The 13,775-nt window shown below is 35.6% G+C and overlaps 1 protein-coding gene across 5 annotated transcripts in view; it reads right to left on the bottom strand.

The window, feature by feature from the left end:
* GLRB (glycine receptor beta) overlaps positions 1-13,775 on the bottom strand; it is a 49,175-nt gene that overhangs the window by 21,584 nt on the left and 13,816 nt on the right. For 4 of the 5 annotated variants that reach the window (XM_040064677.1, XM_040064680.1, XM_040064679.2 and 1 more), the window contains exons 4-6: positions 11,499-11,566; positions 5,082-5,311; positions 1,702-1,784 (exon numbers count right to left, since the gene is read on the bottom strand). In XM_040064677.1, coding sequence (XP_039920611.1) covers positions 1,702-1,784; positions 5,082-5,311; positions 11,499-11,566 — 381 coding nt within the window. Of the gene's footprint in view, positions 1-1,701; positions 1,785-5,081; positions 5,312-7,349; positions 7,407-11,498; positions 11,567-13,775 lie in introns of all 5 variants that reach the window. The other variant, XM_040064681.2, reaches the window with a different exon arrangement.

The following is a 13,775-nucleotide window of genomic DNA, read 5'->3' as shown; positions in this document are numbered from 1 at the left end:
GTTCATAAACGATGTCTCTACAATTCACAATAATTTAATAAAAATCACAATGTTTCAAAGTTCCATAATATAATATACTATATTATTAAAAAAAATGTTTTAATGTTTCATTCATAAAATCATTTTCACCCCTTTCCAACATACAGCATATCAAAAAGATATGCCAAGATCCTTTATGATAACAATTACTGGAGAGTGAAAATTGTGGATCATAACTGCAGATATGAAAACATCTTAGTAACAACTGATGGCCTTTTTTGATTTCAAAGTTTAGCAAGTAAAAACAAAATATTGATTTGAAAATAATTTAAGAATAAAATTGCCAATGCCTAACGAGGAAAGAAGTAGAAGGACAGATAGGAAGTCATGGGTACCTTTCTTACTTTTGATAACTGAATTAGAAGGTAGAAGTAAGTTCAGTGCTCAGTCTTTTCAAAAAAGCAGTTTCACTGAATTTGAGTATATAATTTTAGCATGAGTTTTTTAATGAATAGTTTATCCTTGTATGACACTTTTTTATCCTTTCAATGCTTGTAAAGCAAGTGGGCTTTCTGGACTGAGAAATCTTGAGTAAGCTTCCATTAGTATTACTAACTAATTCCAGTTTAATCTCAAAAGTTTTGAGTATTTGAGTTTTCCATAAGAGTTTATTTCTACTAATGTACATACATAGCAGTGATGACAAAATTACTATGGACATATTAAAATTCTAGAGATAAATGCTGAAAATAAGAACCTAAATAGTAAATTATTATTATTATTATTATTATTATTATTATTAATAATAATAATAATAATAATAATAATAATTAGCCTTGTCCCCATTGTGATACCCTGCTCAGCTCTGGTTAATCTTACTTTTTCTTCACTTGTGACTTCCTTTCCCTAACCTCACATTTCCTAGCAGACCTGCTGGAATAAGAACTGAGTTTTTATGTTACAGCAGGAGCAGACTGGAACATCCAGTCAGGCATCTTCATGTTCATCCTTATTCAGGAAAACAGAATTACCATGAAAGTGGGATCACCAAGGATCAGTGTTGCAAAAAGCTGTAGATGAGTAGACACCTGTGTACTTGGGGCACAGGAAAGAAGACGGATTTCAGAAACATTTTGTCTGAAACTTCCAGTATGGCATGAAGCCCTTCAGAGATGTGACCTGTTTGCCCTGTTGTAAGATTAAATCACCTGGAGACCAGGAATAGATGCCCGAATACATCCACAACACATCCTGAAACCACTTTCAAAAGGTTTGTTACTAAATGATCTCGCTGCTTTGGCATCAAATGCTTTTCCTTTGGTATTGTATCAGAGGAGTTCCAAACAATACCAAGACATCATCAGTGCAAGGGGATAAATTGGGCCCCAACAACCTACAAAGCAGCACAGGTTGTGGAACTTAAAACTACCTGGCAAAACCATTTTTTTCCAAATGGTATGTTTTCCATTTATCTCAGTTTATTGTAAATGTTTTTATAAAAGGCCTCAGTTATCATTCTGGTTGATAGGAAAGGCTAAAACCAAGAATGCACAGTGCCATAACAGTAAGAAATGTCTTTGATAGGGAAATATACATAGTAGGAACCAGTGAGCATCAATTTCATGATTCATTAAAAATGTTGAGGTGAAAGAAAGAGAATAATTTTTGTTTGATTTTCATGCATGCCTAGAACTGTTTTTATGGACAGAGTGATCTACATACAGCTTTCCAATTGCATCTTGCAGCGCTGCGTATCCATGGGAAACAAGGTCAAGTCCAGAGGGCATGACAGAGTAATAGACAATCTGAAAATACAGAAATGGTATTTTAAAACAGTGTCAGCTGTCAGGAAAGCAGTAGATACCCATGAGAAAGAAAAAATCACAGCTATTTGATTTTCATCTTCTAAAAGAGCAGAAACAAAGTTTAGAAGTTATAATTAGCAGTTTGCAATGGAGATATTTCTATTTAAATTTTTATAGAGGGTTTTAAGCACAGAAGCTCAAAATTAGAGAACTACTAACACAAGCCAAAATAAATACATATCGGTCACAGAATAACCAACCCAAATGTCCATTCAGGACAGAGTTCTGTTTCCCGCATTGGCTGCTGACAGACTTCTAAAGAAGAATATGACACTTCAGCAATCTGGAAGTGTTATTTTGCCAGATGTCCTGCGGCATCCAAAAGTTGCACCTCAAGGGCTTCCCAAACCAGAAGGGATTCTTTAGTCTTTAAGGGACATGAACAGATTTTTTTGTCTCCAAGAAGTTTTTTTGGCTTCAGCTGCTTTCCAGAATCTAGGTGTTCTGGTTTCAGCTGGGACAGTTAATTTTTTCCTAGTAGCTGGCACAGTGCTATGTTCTGGATTCCGTATGAGGATAACGTGGATAACACATTGATGTTTCTGGTGGCTTCTGAGTAGTGCTTACCCTAAATCAAGGACTTTTCAGTTTCCCATACTCTGCCAGTAAGCAGGTACACAAGGAGATGGGAGGCAGCAGGGAAGGGACAGGCAGCAGGTAGTCAGCAATTCTATTTTGTATCACTTGCTTCTCTTGGGTTTATGTCTCTCTTCTCCCACCCCTTTTATTACCATTAGTATTGGCATTGACATTTTCATTTTGTTTTACTTTGCTGCAATTTTTAAGTGGTTCTCAACCCAGAATTTCTATGGGCATTATTTTCCTGCTTCTCCTCCCCAGTCCACTGAGGCCAGGAGGAAGTGAGTGAATGGTTCTTAGTTGCCAGCTGGGGTTGAACCCCGACACCACATAAACTTTAACATTCACAGCATCTTGCAGCAAAGAATGCCATAGCTAAGCTGCACACACTCTAATCACACCTTTTTTTTGATATCTATCCTCAGCCTGTCACATAGTTCTTTCACTGTAAAAGAAGGCAAGAACCCAATGTCCCTCCATTCTCTCTGGGCCATTTGTGATTTAGAGACCTCTATGGCACCACCTCCATTATTTTTTGTTTTTCCAGTGTGAAAAGTTCAGCCTTGTTCAGCTGTTCCATACCTTTGACTATCCCTGCCTCCCTTCCTACAGCTGGAAGACCAGAATTGCATTCAAGATGTAAGTATAGCATACTTTTATGCAGTGGCATGACTTTAATCCCTAATACTTCCAAGAATTCAATTCACTTTCTCAAATAGTACTGAGCTATTCATTGACATTTTCAGAGAACTATCCATTACTACTCAAAGCTATTTTTTTTTCGCTGGTAATAACCAACTCTAGATCAATCAGGTTTTATGTGAAGTTAAAATATTTTTTTTCCCTCATGCATCATTTCCAGTTGTTTACATTGAATTTCATCCCATACCTTGTTGCCTAGTCATTAGATTGATTTGTGATTCTCACTGTTGTCTCTTATCTTTACCATTCTGCAAATTTTGGTATCATCAAACGCACTTGCAAATTCAGAGTTCTTCAGATGATTTATGTTGAAAAGCAAAGAACACAGAATAGATTTTTTTTGTGGGAGTCTATTGTTTGCCTCCCCTGATGTGTGCAGTAGCTGTATATTCCTGAATTCAGTTTCCTAATTCTTAACTATTTATGCAAGAGCTTTGTCTCATACACATTTTCCCATGCAATTATTTTGATAACTAGAGAGTCTTTCATTTATACATGATAATATCTCTGTAAACTGGAAACACAAGATATAGAAATTATATGGTTTTAAAACGTCACCAAACCACAGTCCCTAAAAACACCTCATCTTACTTGCATACATATCATGTAAGAACACAGTGTGCTACTAAAATAAACAGAGTATTTTTAGAGGATGACAATAATTTCTAATTTTATTGAACATGGTTTTCTATTTGCAAGTTTTCAAAGAATAATTTTTCCATTGGAAACACTTCCATCAGTATTCACTCAGTAGTCACTAATCATTAACCATACCTATTGACCTCATTTATAAATACCTGCAACCAGAAAAAAATATTTGAAAAATATTTCAATATTTCATTTAATATTCACTCTTTCAAATGGGAAAGTTATTTTCTACTTTGAAATATTAATTTCTACAAACTTCAAAACTACAGAAGCAGCTCAAATCAAAACCGAGAGCTTCAGAGCAAGCCAAGTGAAATGCTTTGATTGGCCAATGTATTTTCTTTTCTGATCACTGCCAGCAATAGTCTTTAGGCTGATTTTTCTCATCCTGTTTTCAAATGGGAAAAAAAGAATCCCAACTCTTTCATGTTGTTTCTTCTTTTTTCTATCCATTTCTACTCCAGAAAGAAATAGCTCATGTGAACCAACCTTCCCTCTTAGAGGTAATGTTGCAGTGTATTCAGATAATAATTTTTCCATCTATCAGGGCAATATGTTCCAACTCACAACAGAAGAAAATTCACTTCCTGTTAGAAAATTTAGCCTTATCTCTACAAACTATAAACTCTCCAGATCTGTAATTCACTACGACCTCCTTTTCAATCAAATAATTTGCTGGTGTCAGTGGACGACTATTTTTGTGGCATTGTGTATACATTTGATGAACCAAGTCAAACCACCAAAAAAGGATATTTTAATTGCAATTAAATTTAACAGCAATTTGGAGGCTTGTGAAAAAAAGGTTCTATCCAGTAAGGCATGGAACTTAATAAGGATTTTTTTCCAGTACTTTTACAAAACATACATATTCACAGATTTTGTAATTTCTACCTTTCCCTGTATCTTTAGCAAGTAATCATGGTTTACTTTGGTTGATGTAAAAATTCAAATAGTGTGCAACATATACTGTTCTACTGAAGGCTGTATTTCTGGTATATTATCCACTCCATTATGCTTCTAAGAACCTAAGAAATTATCAAAAGGGTTTAAATTTAGTTAGTTCAGTGTGTTAGCTTAACATGTATATATACTTCAAATTTCTTGTACTTGCAGTGCTGTCAACTGACATGCTTTAAAACACCTCCATCTGATTCCTTTACACATACTTAAATTACTGCAGAATTGTTTAGAAGTCTTATAAATTTAAATATTAGTAATAAATTGTATTTTTTTACTAAGGCTAATACAGAATATATATTTCCTATAAAATCACTTAAAAAAAAAATTGGAAACATATAAATAAAATACCTCATGCTGACTAGGACATCTCCATCCCGAAATATAAAAAGGAGGATATTTTCTTGAGTGACATCATGGAAGTTAGCATTTTTTTCATTTGCAAAGAATAAGTCTGGCTTCCAAAGACACTTAAACATAGTTGGGTCCACTGTCAGTGTATCTGAACCTCTCCAGTCATTGGGCAGTTTGAGTCTGGGGTCATTCCACTTCTGTCTTAGAAAGATGTTGACTCTATAATCCTGATGGGAAGAATAATCAAATATTAGACTAGCCAAAAGTCTAGCAAAAACCTCATAGAGAAATAAAACCATTCTACCAGACTGGGAAGAGAAAAAAATGTTGTGTCCTGATTTTTCTGTCACAAGGACAGTAAACACTATTCAAATTACATTATGAAGTATTATGTTTAACGGACTTTACTACAAACAGATTATATCTCACTCGTGGTTTTGAATGTAGCAACTTTCCTTAAACAAACAATCAGATTGCCACTTCAGAATCATTTTTGCATACCCTCAGTCAAAGGCTCCTGTTACCCAGGCATAGAGAAAAGCATGCAGCAGGGCAGCAAGAGGCCATAGCTTGACTACACTAAATGGCTGCAGGCAGCAGGCATGATATCACTTCTGTCAGGATATCCTGTGAGTGCCAATTCCAGTTTACTCTTCATTTGGTTACGTGGCACACTGATGGCAAAATATCACACTCTAATAGCAGGAAACTGATCAGGTAGCTAATAGATTTTATGTTCCACACTCAGCATACAGTCTCAGACCTTCTATCAGTGATGCAGGACAATCTTGGTAACAGGAAAACTGATGCCAGCTTGCAACATAAGTACTGTGGTAGCAGGTATGAAAGGAGAAACAGAATCAGCCCCAAAGAGATAGAATCAAGGCTTTATAGAGGAAATCTCCTTCTGAAATCAGTAGGATTCCGGCTGAAGGATGGACAGTAGTAGAGCCACGCTCAATGACAACCTAATTTTGCTTTTGGGAATTGGAGTAGCGTGTGGCAAAATGATACCCTGCACGTGCTCTGTCCTTAGTGAAAGTTGAGTGCATCCAAAGGAAGAATCTGACCTAGAATGTCAGCTATGATTTTTCAGTCTTATCTCTTAAGTCTTTTTTGTTTTTACATTTACATTGAAGCCAGCACTTCTCTTTGGTGTATATGTAAACTAGTCAGACCACATACAAAGAATAAAGTTACTGTTGAAAAATGTTTAACAAACCCAAACAAATGAAAATTCTGTATGTAAGATTATTTCTATCTCCGGTCTTCCTAACTGCCTTCTATAGTGTGCTTTGTTTTTTCATAATTGTCCATTAGGTACAAAGCCTCCTGAGATAAGGGCTGCACCTTTCAGAGCAATGAAATCACTGCTACTGCTCTACAATTATAGCAAAATGCTAGAAATGTGTGAGTGAAATTTCTCGACATGTTTTTAGTTTGTCACTGGATTCTGCATACAAACTAATTTTATATTTTTTTATTCTACATGACCATGACTCTTACACAATTTTTGTTGATACAACTGAATTATATTTTGTTGTACTTACTATGTTTACAGTCCAAAGCAGGTGCCATGTTGAGACAATCATGCTAACTTCAACCAGAAGGAACCCACTTGGCTAAGACTTCATGCAGCCTAATTAATTCTGTTGATTTTCTCTGTATATTTAAATACAGTGTCCACTTTCCCATGTCCTATCCACTGGTCAAATTAGCCCAAGTATTTCTTTATTGAACTATACTGTGTAATATTTTTCCTTACTGTGTTGTAAGGAAAAGCAAAGCACCAAAATGAAGTACTTGTTACTTGTTGGTAGTTGGTTTTGGAAAAAATATACACAGTCTGACTCTTATTTGTACAAACACCTATGTTGTCTTGCCAAAGTAAAGAAGAAGCAAAATATAATGGTTAATATGAAGTGAATTTGTACTGGAAGGCTCTCATGGAGAAGCTTCATAATTGGAGGGAATTCAGGTCATTATCTCAGAAAGCATTTTTTCAATTATATGTATATAATTGAAAATTTCCTTTACTTGCTTGTTGCTGAAGTTCCCATTCCATATGCACTTCTTCTCTCAGTGAAAAAAAATACTCTAAATCATATCACATAAATACTGCATACCATTCATGCTCACAAGCGTTACACTATTGGTTACACTGAATTCAATTTCCCCATAAACAAGTGTATGACCCTAATTTTAAACAAAATAATATGCTTTCTCAAAGCCATAGGCAAATGATAAGCATTGTCCGACACTTGCCTTCAGCTTACCCATTCAGTAGAAGGAGATGCTTACATCACTGAAAAGCAGAATGCACTGGCAAAATAAGAATTGGAAGTAAGATCAGGTGGATACTATTTTATTTCCTTCCTTGTTCTATTACAAATGAGCTTAAACACCAAACAATCAGATGTTTCAACATTTTAAGAACTTGAGTCTGTTCCCATTTAACACAGAGAAAGAAAAATCCCAATAATCTAAAATGGGGAGGTTCAGGCCAAAAGCAGAGACCTTGACAGGGATACTTGAAGAGGAAGGCCACCACACACTTGAGGCAATACAGAAAATGGTGAAGGAAGCAAAGAGATGTCACAATACAAATCTGTGGCTAGCCAAACAACAACTTTCAAAAGGGTTGCTTCTTTGAAGAGCATGCACCCTTACAGCATCTGGCAGCAGTAAAGACTAAGATCTGGTATAAATCTATCTTGAAAGAAGTCTGTAACCAGTCCTCTCAAATTTGCACAATGAATTTTAAGATTCAGTAAGTGTGTTACAATTAGGTTGATTGAGGGCTGAAGAAGCAGTCTGCATGGAGCACATGGTCTTCCTGGTTTACATTTTACAAATTTTTTTTTGAATTTGCAATCATTGGAATTTTATAGTAAAGGAGAGTCAAATAGCAATTTAAAAGCTTGAAACTAGGGGAAGAGGATGGAAGAGATATTCATCAGCATCAGATCTAGAAGAACCTATCAGGTAGAAAGAAATACAGAAGTATTCTACAGGGCTTTGTTTCCCCATGCAAATCCAACAGAAGGCAAATTGTTATCAGGGAGGTTGGGAAGCATTCTAGGAAATATTTCAGAAGTCTACTAAATAGTGGACATGTGGCCAGAAAACCACCTCAGGCCAGAAAGCAAGCGTAGCCTATATATCTCTCTGCAAAATACAGCACATAGAAGATCATGAAAGACTTACTACATAATCCATGCACTCACACAACAAAAGGCAACATAACAGTGCTTCCTTTTAAGGAAGTAGAAAATGTAATTTTTAAGATTAAAAAAAGGAAACAAAATGGTTTTTATAGTCATGGATATTAAAAAGACCTTTCTGAATGATTTTAAAGTAAAGGAGAAGGAAGAAGTGGTGTTTTGTCGCTTGAGTCCATGAAGAAAGGTCACACTGCAAGCAAAAACCTTGAATATAGATTCTGTAGTCAGAAAGTCAGATCATCATCAGAAAAAATTATTATAGCCCTTTGGATATTTATACCAGAAACTCCATCCCTAGGAATCCTTGACTGGTCATCCAGTTTGAAACAGTTTCTAAATGTGACATAATCACTATATTATACCACAAATCTGCAGTCTGAAAATGTTCAAACTCAGAAGCAGAGTTAACATGATATCCTTAACAAGTGGTCTAACAATATAGAAGGAAACAAGTTACAGGATTCAAGATAAAGGGAGCTTACTGGAAGGTAGCAGCTCTAGCCTAAGCTCTTCTCCTTTCAATCCGTGCAAATCCTGATTCTCTGTAGTTCACTCATTCTTTTGCTTAGTTTTTTACAAGACTGGCTTGATAAATGTGTGGAAGCACTGTAATTATCTAAAATATTAAATAACACAACATGAACACTACCCTTTCACAGAGCAAACATTTGTCCTTCAGATTCTTCACAAGGGCTTGATTAAAGTGAAATAGGATTCTGGGCATGGGATCCACAAAATGTGTGCTCTCTTGCTTTAAAGCATAGTAACTTCAAACATGTTGATGCTTTTCTACTAAGAGATCCCCTCCTTTCTTAAATGTAAGTGGACTCTACTTCACAAGGAGCCAATCTCAAATCTTTGTCGTGGATGAGCCAACTGCATAGCTAACAACATATTTATCACAGGACCACAAAGACAGCAAAGCAGAGACTTTTCTCACAGTCACTCTACACATTTGTTTGTTGAGCCTTCTACCATGGCCTCTCTTCCAGACATCTGGTACCCGTTGTTACTTTTCTCCACACTTCCATCGCACAAAAGAAGGAATCATTGCTTTAGCATGGCTTTACCCCCCACATAGATTTTGTAAAAATTTTTGGAGTTCAATTACCAGCCATGGCTGGAGAGCAAGGCATCATCAAAATAATTCATTGAATGAAATACTTAGAAATATATTATTTCACAAATTTTGATATCACTCCAAGCAGTTTAGTAGCTTCTGGTAATTTTAGAGACAGTCTATAAATCAATACTCATGATTCTCACCAACACCAGAGACAGTAGAGATGTAGCCAGCCACTCTCTTCTCCAACACCAAGGAACTTTTTCAGCAGTTCTGGTACTTCTGCAAATGTCTCCTTTTTTGAACAAAAGAGACTCCTCTGATCCCCACAGATTTGGTGCCTCATCTCCAGGAAATATTTTTCCTGTGATTCTTAAAGTACAAGTCTTTTCCTATTCTAAGGGATCCATTTCTACTGCCTGGTGTATTACCCAGACCATTTGAAGACAAGTATGAACCAATCCCCAGGAGAGCAGTGATTCCTGAATATCCAATGTCCACTGCAGCAGGAAGTTTTTTAAGTAATTCATGGAAGAACAGATTGACTGTTAATTTTGTCAGTGATTCCTATATTACATTAAGACAATCGAGAAGTAATCTCAATTTCACACAAACATGTTTAGCTATCATGGTGACCAACTAGACATAGAAATCTAAATAAAAGCATAAAATAATGTAAGGGTGGTGTCTGAAGTTCTGAATTGTGGAGGAGGGCATGACTTATCATGCAGCACATCCTAGTAAATTTGTGTATGACCATATCAGGAAGGCACAGACAGGCATACACAGATGGGTGTAGATAGCATTTTTTTGGAGGGGCTGGGGGGAAGAATATCTCTCACATTCATATTTTGTTACTATCTGAATCTGGGTGAATTGTTAAAAAGCCTCATTAAAAGTCACTTTTTAAAGCATGTAATTAAATTCAGAAACTTGAAAAGGCTGTCTGGCCTAATATACTTGACATCTTAAGACACTTATCTCACTACTACTTTCCTGCTCTTTCTCCCTGCTCCTCTTTAAATTTGAGCCCTTTTTTTTTTTCAGAAATACATTGTTTTCAGAAATAAATCTCATGGCCTTTTGGACAAACTGATATTTTTTGTTTTAATATCACTTCCCACTAATGTCATTAGTTGATTTACTATCATTTGCAATCAAACATAAATCTCTGCTAGCTAAAGAAAAACAAATTTCTGGCCAAGCTGCTCAAAACTGTTCCAGCCACCATTTATATGCAACTTGGAGTGGCTCTGCAGTCCTATTGCAATTTCATTAGGGTAACACGTTAGCTGGTTCTGAATTTTAGTGGGCACTTACTTCCAACAACAAAAAAAGTGTTTTATTGCTTATTAGTGGCATTGTGGTTTATTGCTTCTCTGCCATTATGAGTCAGAATGCTGCCTTAGTCACAGCATTAAAAAAAGCAACACGATTTTGTGAACTGCCTCAATGTTTTAGATGCAGCAGGTCACCAAAGCAATCAGGGAATGCCTCAGAACTCCCACTTGGTGCATGTCTTGGCTGTGGCTTTCTGTGTACTCGCATGGCATGGTGCACTCCCCCCTTTTTTACACAAAAGGAAAAACAGTAAGGCTATGGTCATTGGTAGTCTATTCCTTCACTACTGCTCCTTCTATTCCTCCAGAATTTATTTCCATTTTCAGATCCACATAAAACAAAGAACCTATACCTTCCATCCTTATGCATGTCTGTTCTTTTTCTCTCCTATATAGTCTTATTGGTTTGGGGTTTTTGAATAACACACCAAGCAACCTATGTAATAACTCTCAGGAAGACCTTTAACTCAAAAGGGTTCTTCCAATGAACCTAATAACTTGTGGATATTAGTCTACCTCTTGCATCTTAGAAACCATGGATTCCCTTGTATGTCAATCAGGTTCTAAAGCTACAATAATCTGTGGACACATATAGAGTGAAATACATTAATAGGCATGGGTCAATGGCATAAAGCACAGTCAGTCAATCACTAACCCCATTAACTTAATCGTCAGTGTCTGCAAACACAACAATTATTTCTATTTTATAGTTCATAATCCTTAGTCTGGAGTTTAATTTAGTAAGAAAATCTCCATATGTACTACATGAATTTAATGTAATTCTTACCATAGTTGTCTCTTGAATTGACCCAAAGCTGTTAATAAAGATGTTAACTGCAACATCAACAGGAATTCCTTTAAAAAAAAAAAAAAAATTCTAATGAGCTACGCAATCCAGTAAAGGTACATTATCCTTCATTTAAAGCTCTTTTATATTAGTATCACAATGTCACAATGTAATTTTATCTTTTTAAGTTAGTATGTATACAGTTTTCAAAGTCAATAGAAATCACTAAACCTTTTTTTAACAAAGTGATAAGAAAAAGGTAAAAATAAAAAAATCCTTAGTGCAAAGAGCTAATCTTACAGGATTTCACTGACCATATACCTAAATTAATAGATTTTGAATTCCATGATTTTCTGTTATCTCAGAATGAATAAGCCAGTATTATTTTCACACACATTGTAATGGATAGAGGCTATTCACATTTCTAGCAGCAGACACTTTTAACTGTCAAGGTCATAATGACAATCTATTACCCCAAATTACCTGTTTATGATTTATGACGAGATATTTCCTTATGTTTTAAGAGGTTACCTCTTTGTAAAATAAAGTAAAATACATAAGCCTTTACCTGCCTATAAAGTATGGATACAGGCAGGTAAAAATTACCGCATGCATCTTTCACAGCTATCTAGCCTTGGCATGAAAGAGTTGGAAAGCTTCTCAATTTTACAATGGTTACCAGTTACCCAAGAAAAATTTCTGAAAGTCAGGAGCTGTGTAGATATTAAGACAACCTGGATTTTTTTCCCTTTTCCACAGCCAGGATTCCCATAGTTCAAGAGGGATGGTATGACAGCTGCTACATCTGCCCTCTGTCACCCTGCAGGAATTGATTGGCAGTCATTTAATCTGGTGTTAACAGGGAGTTATCACAGAGCAAGAAGTGGCCTGATAGTTGGGAGAACTAATTATGGACCACTACTTTTATTTAGTGTCTCTATGGTGTGAGTGCCAGGATGTCCACTTGATGCAGGTATCTGATCTCATTTACACTGTTACAAATACTCAGTGGGTTTTTTCATACTATCAGATACAGTAGAGATATAAGAATATATGAATGTTGTTTTGAAAGACTAAGCAAACACGGTACAAAGTAATACATGCCTCTTCCAATAGCATGTTTGTCTGCATAAAATATTTTTATGTACATTTAATATATAACTTCAAACTCATTCCCTTGGTCACCAGAAATTTATGAAAATAAAATTTCACTTTTTTAGTTAAACTGATTTGTCTGGTTTGTTTTTTTAATAAGACTATTTAAGTGTGATGCTTTTGGTTATGTAATAAGTATGATGCTTTTAATGCCCAATGCATGTGACAGAGCACCCATCACATCACTAGTAGCCAAGAGTGTCCTCTGTCTTCCAGATTTGAATAGGAAGTGCCAGCCAAGAAAATCACTCATGTGTGAGGAACATTTTAACATGAGCAAACCACTTGTCAGAAAATGTTCTTTTTCTTCCACCTCCCTCTGAGTTAATATTACATGTCCTCCCTTTCCTTTCTGTCTTGATTCTTACCAGACTGCCAGAAGGGTTATCAAAAGTATAAAGAAATCTGCAACATGCTTTGTGATTACAAGCTGATTATGCAGAAGAACAGGTAGAGACGAGGCTGGACATTTATTCTTTGTGACAAGACTCAGTGCTGGAAACATATAAATATAGTTCTACAGAGATTCAGAAAGAAGCAGTGCACTTGCTGAGAACCGAGTTTAATATGTTTATAAAACTGTTAAATAGAACTAAAAATAGCACTTCAAAAGCACAATAAACATTTAAGATTTCCAAATTTTTCATACTAGTGATATTGATGTTAAAATATATCTTAATGCTCATATAATTATATGGGGAGTTTTAAAATGAAAGAGCTGTTTTATGCAAACTGCATTGCCTGTATGTAATAAAATTGTCTATGTCTTTTTTCAGAAGGTAAATAATCTCATTCCTGGAAAGTCTAATTTACAGCCTAACTTATGCGAATTCTTAGAGGTTTTGCAGAGTATATGTATTTCAACTTTTTCTGCACACATAAGGATTCATACTTGCCTACACAGAAGAATCCTGCAACACCTGACTACCAGCAAGATGATCTAATGGCAGAAAATGTGTTTCAGTGCATTGCCTACATGAACTCCCAAAGTGTGTAAGGTTTATAACTAAAATATCATTAAAGGATTTAATCACTGTATAGTTTGCTAATAGTGATACTGATGATCCCAACTTTTTATAGTCATCTTAAAGGACATCTATAGAGAAATCTGGTGTTTCAAAA

This window comes from Hirundo rustica, chromosome 5 (genome assembly GCF_015227805.2).
Source record: "Hirundo rustica isolate bHirRus1 chromosome 5, bHirRus1.pri.v3, whole genome shotgun sequence".
NCBI lineage: Eukaryota > Metazoa > Chordata > Aves > Passeriformes > Hirundinidae > Hirundo > Hirundo rustica.
The sequence above is the reverse complement of the archived record's forward strand: the minus strand, read 5'-3'. Positions and strand labels throughout refer to the sequence as shown.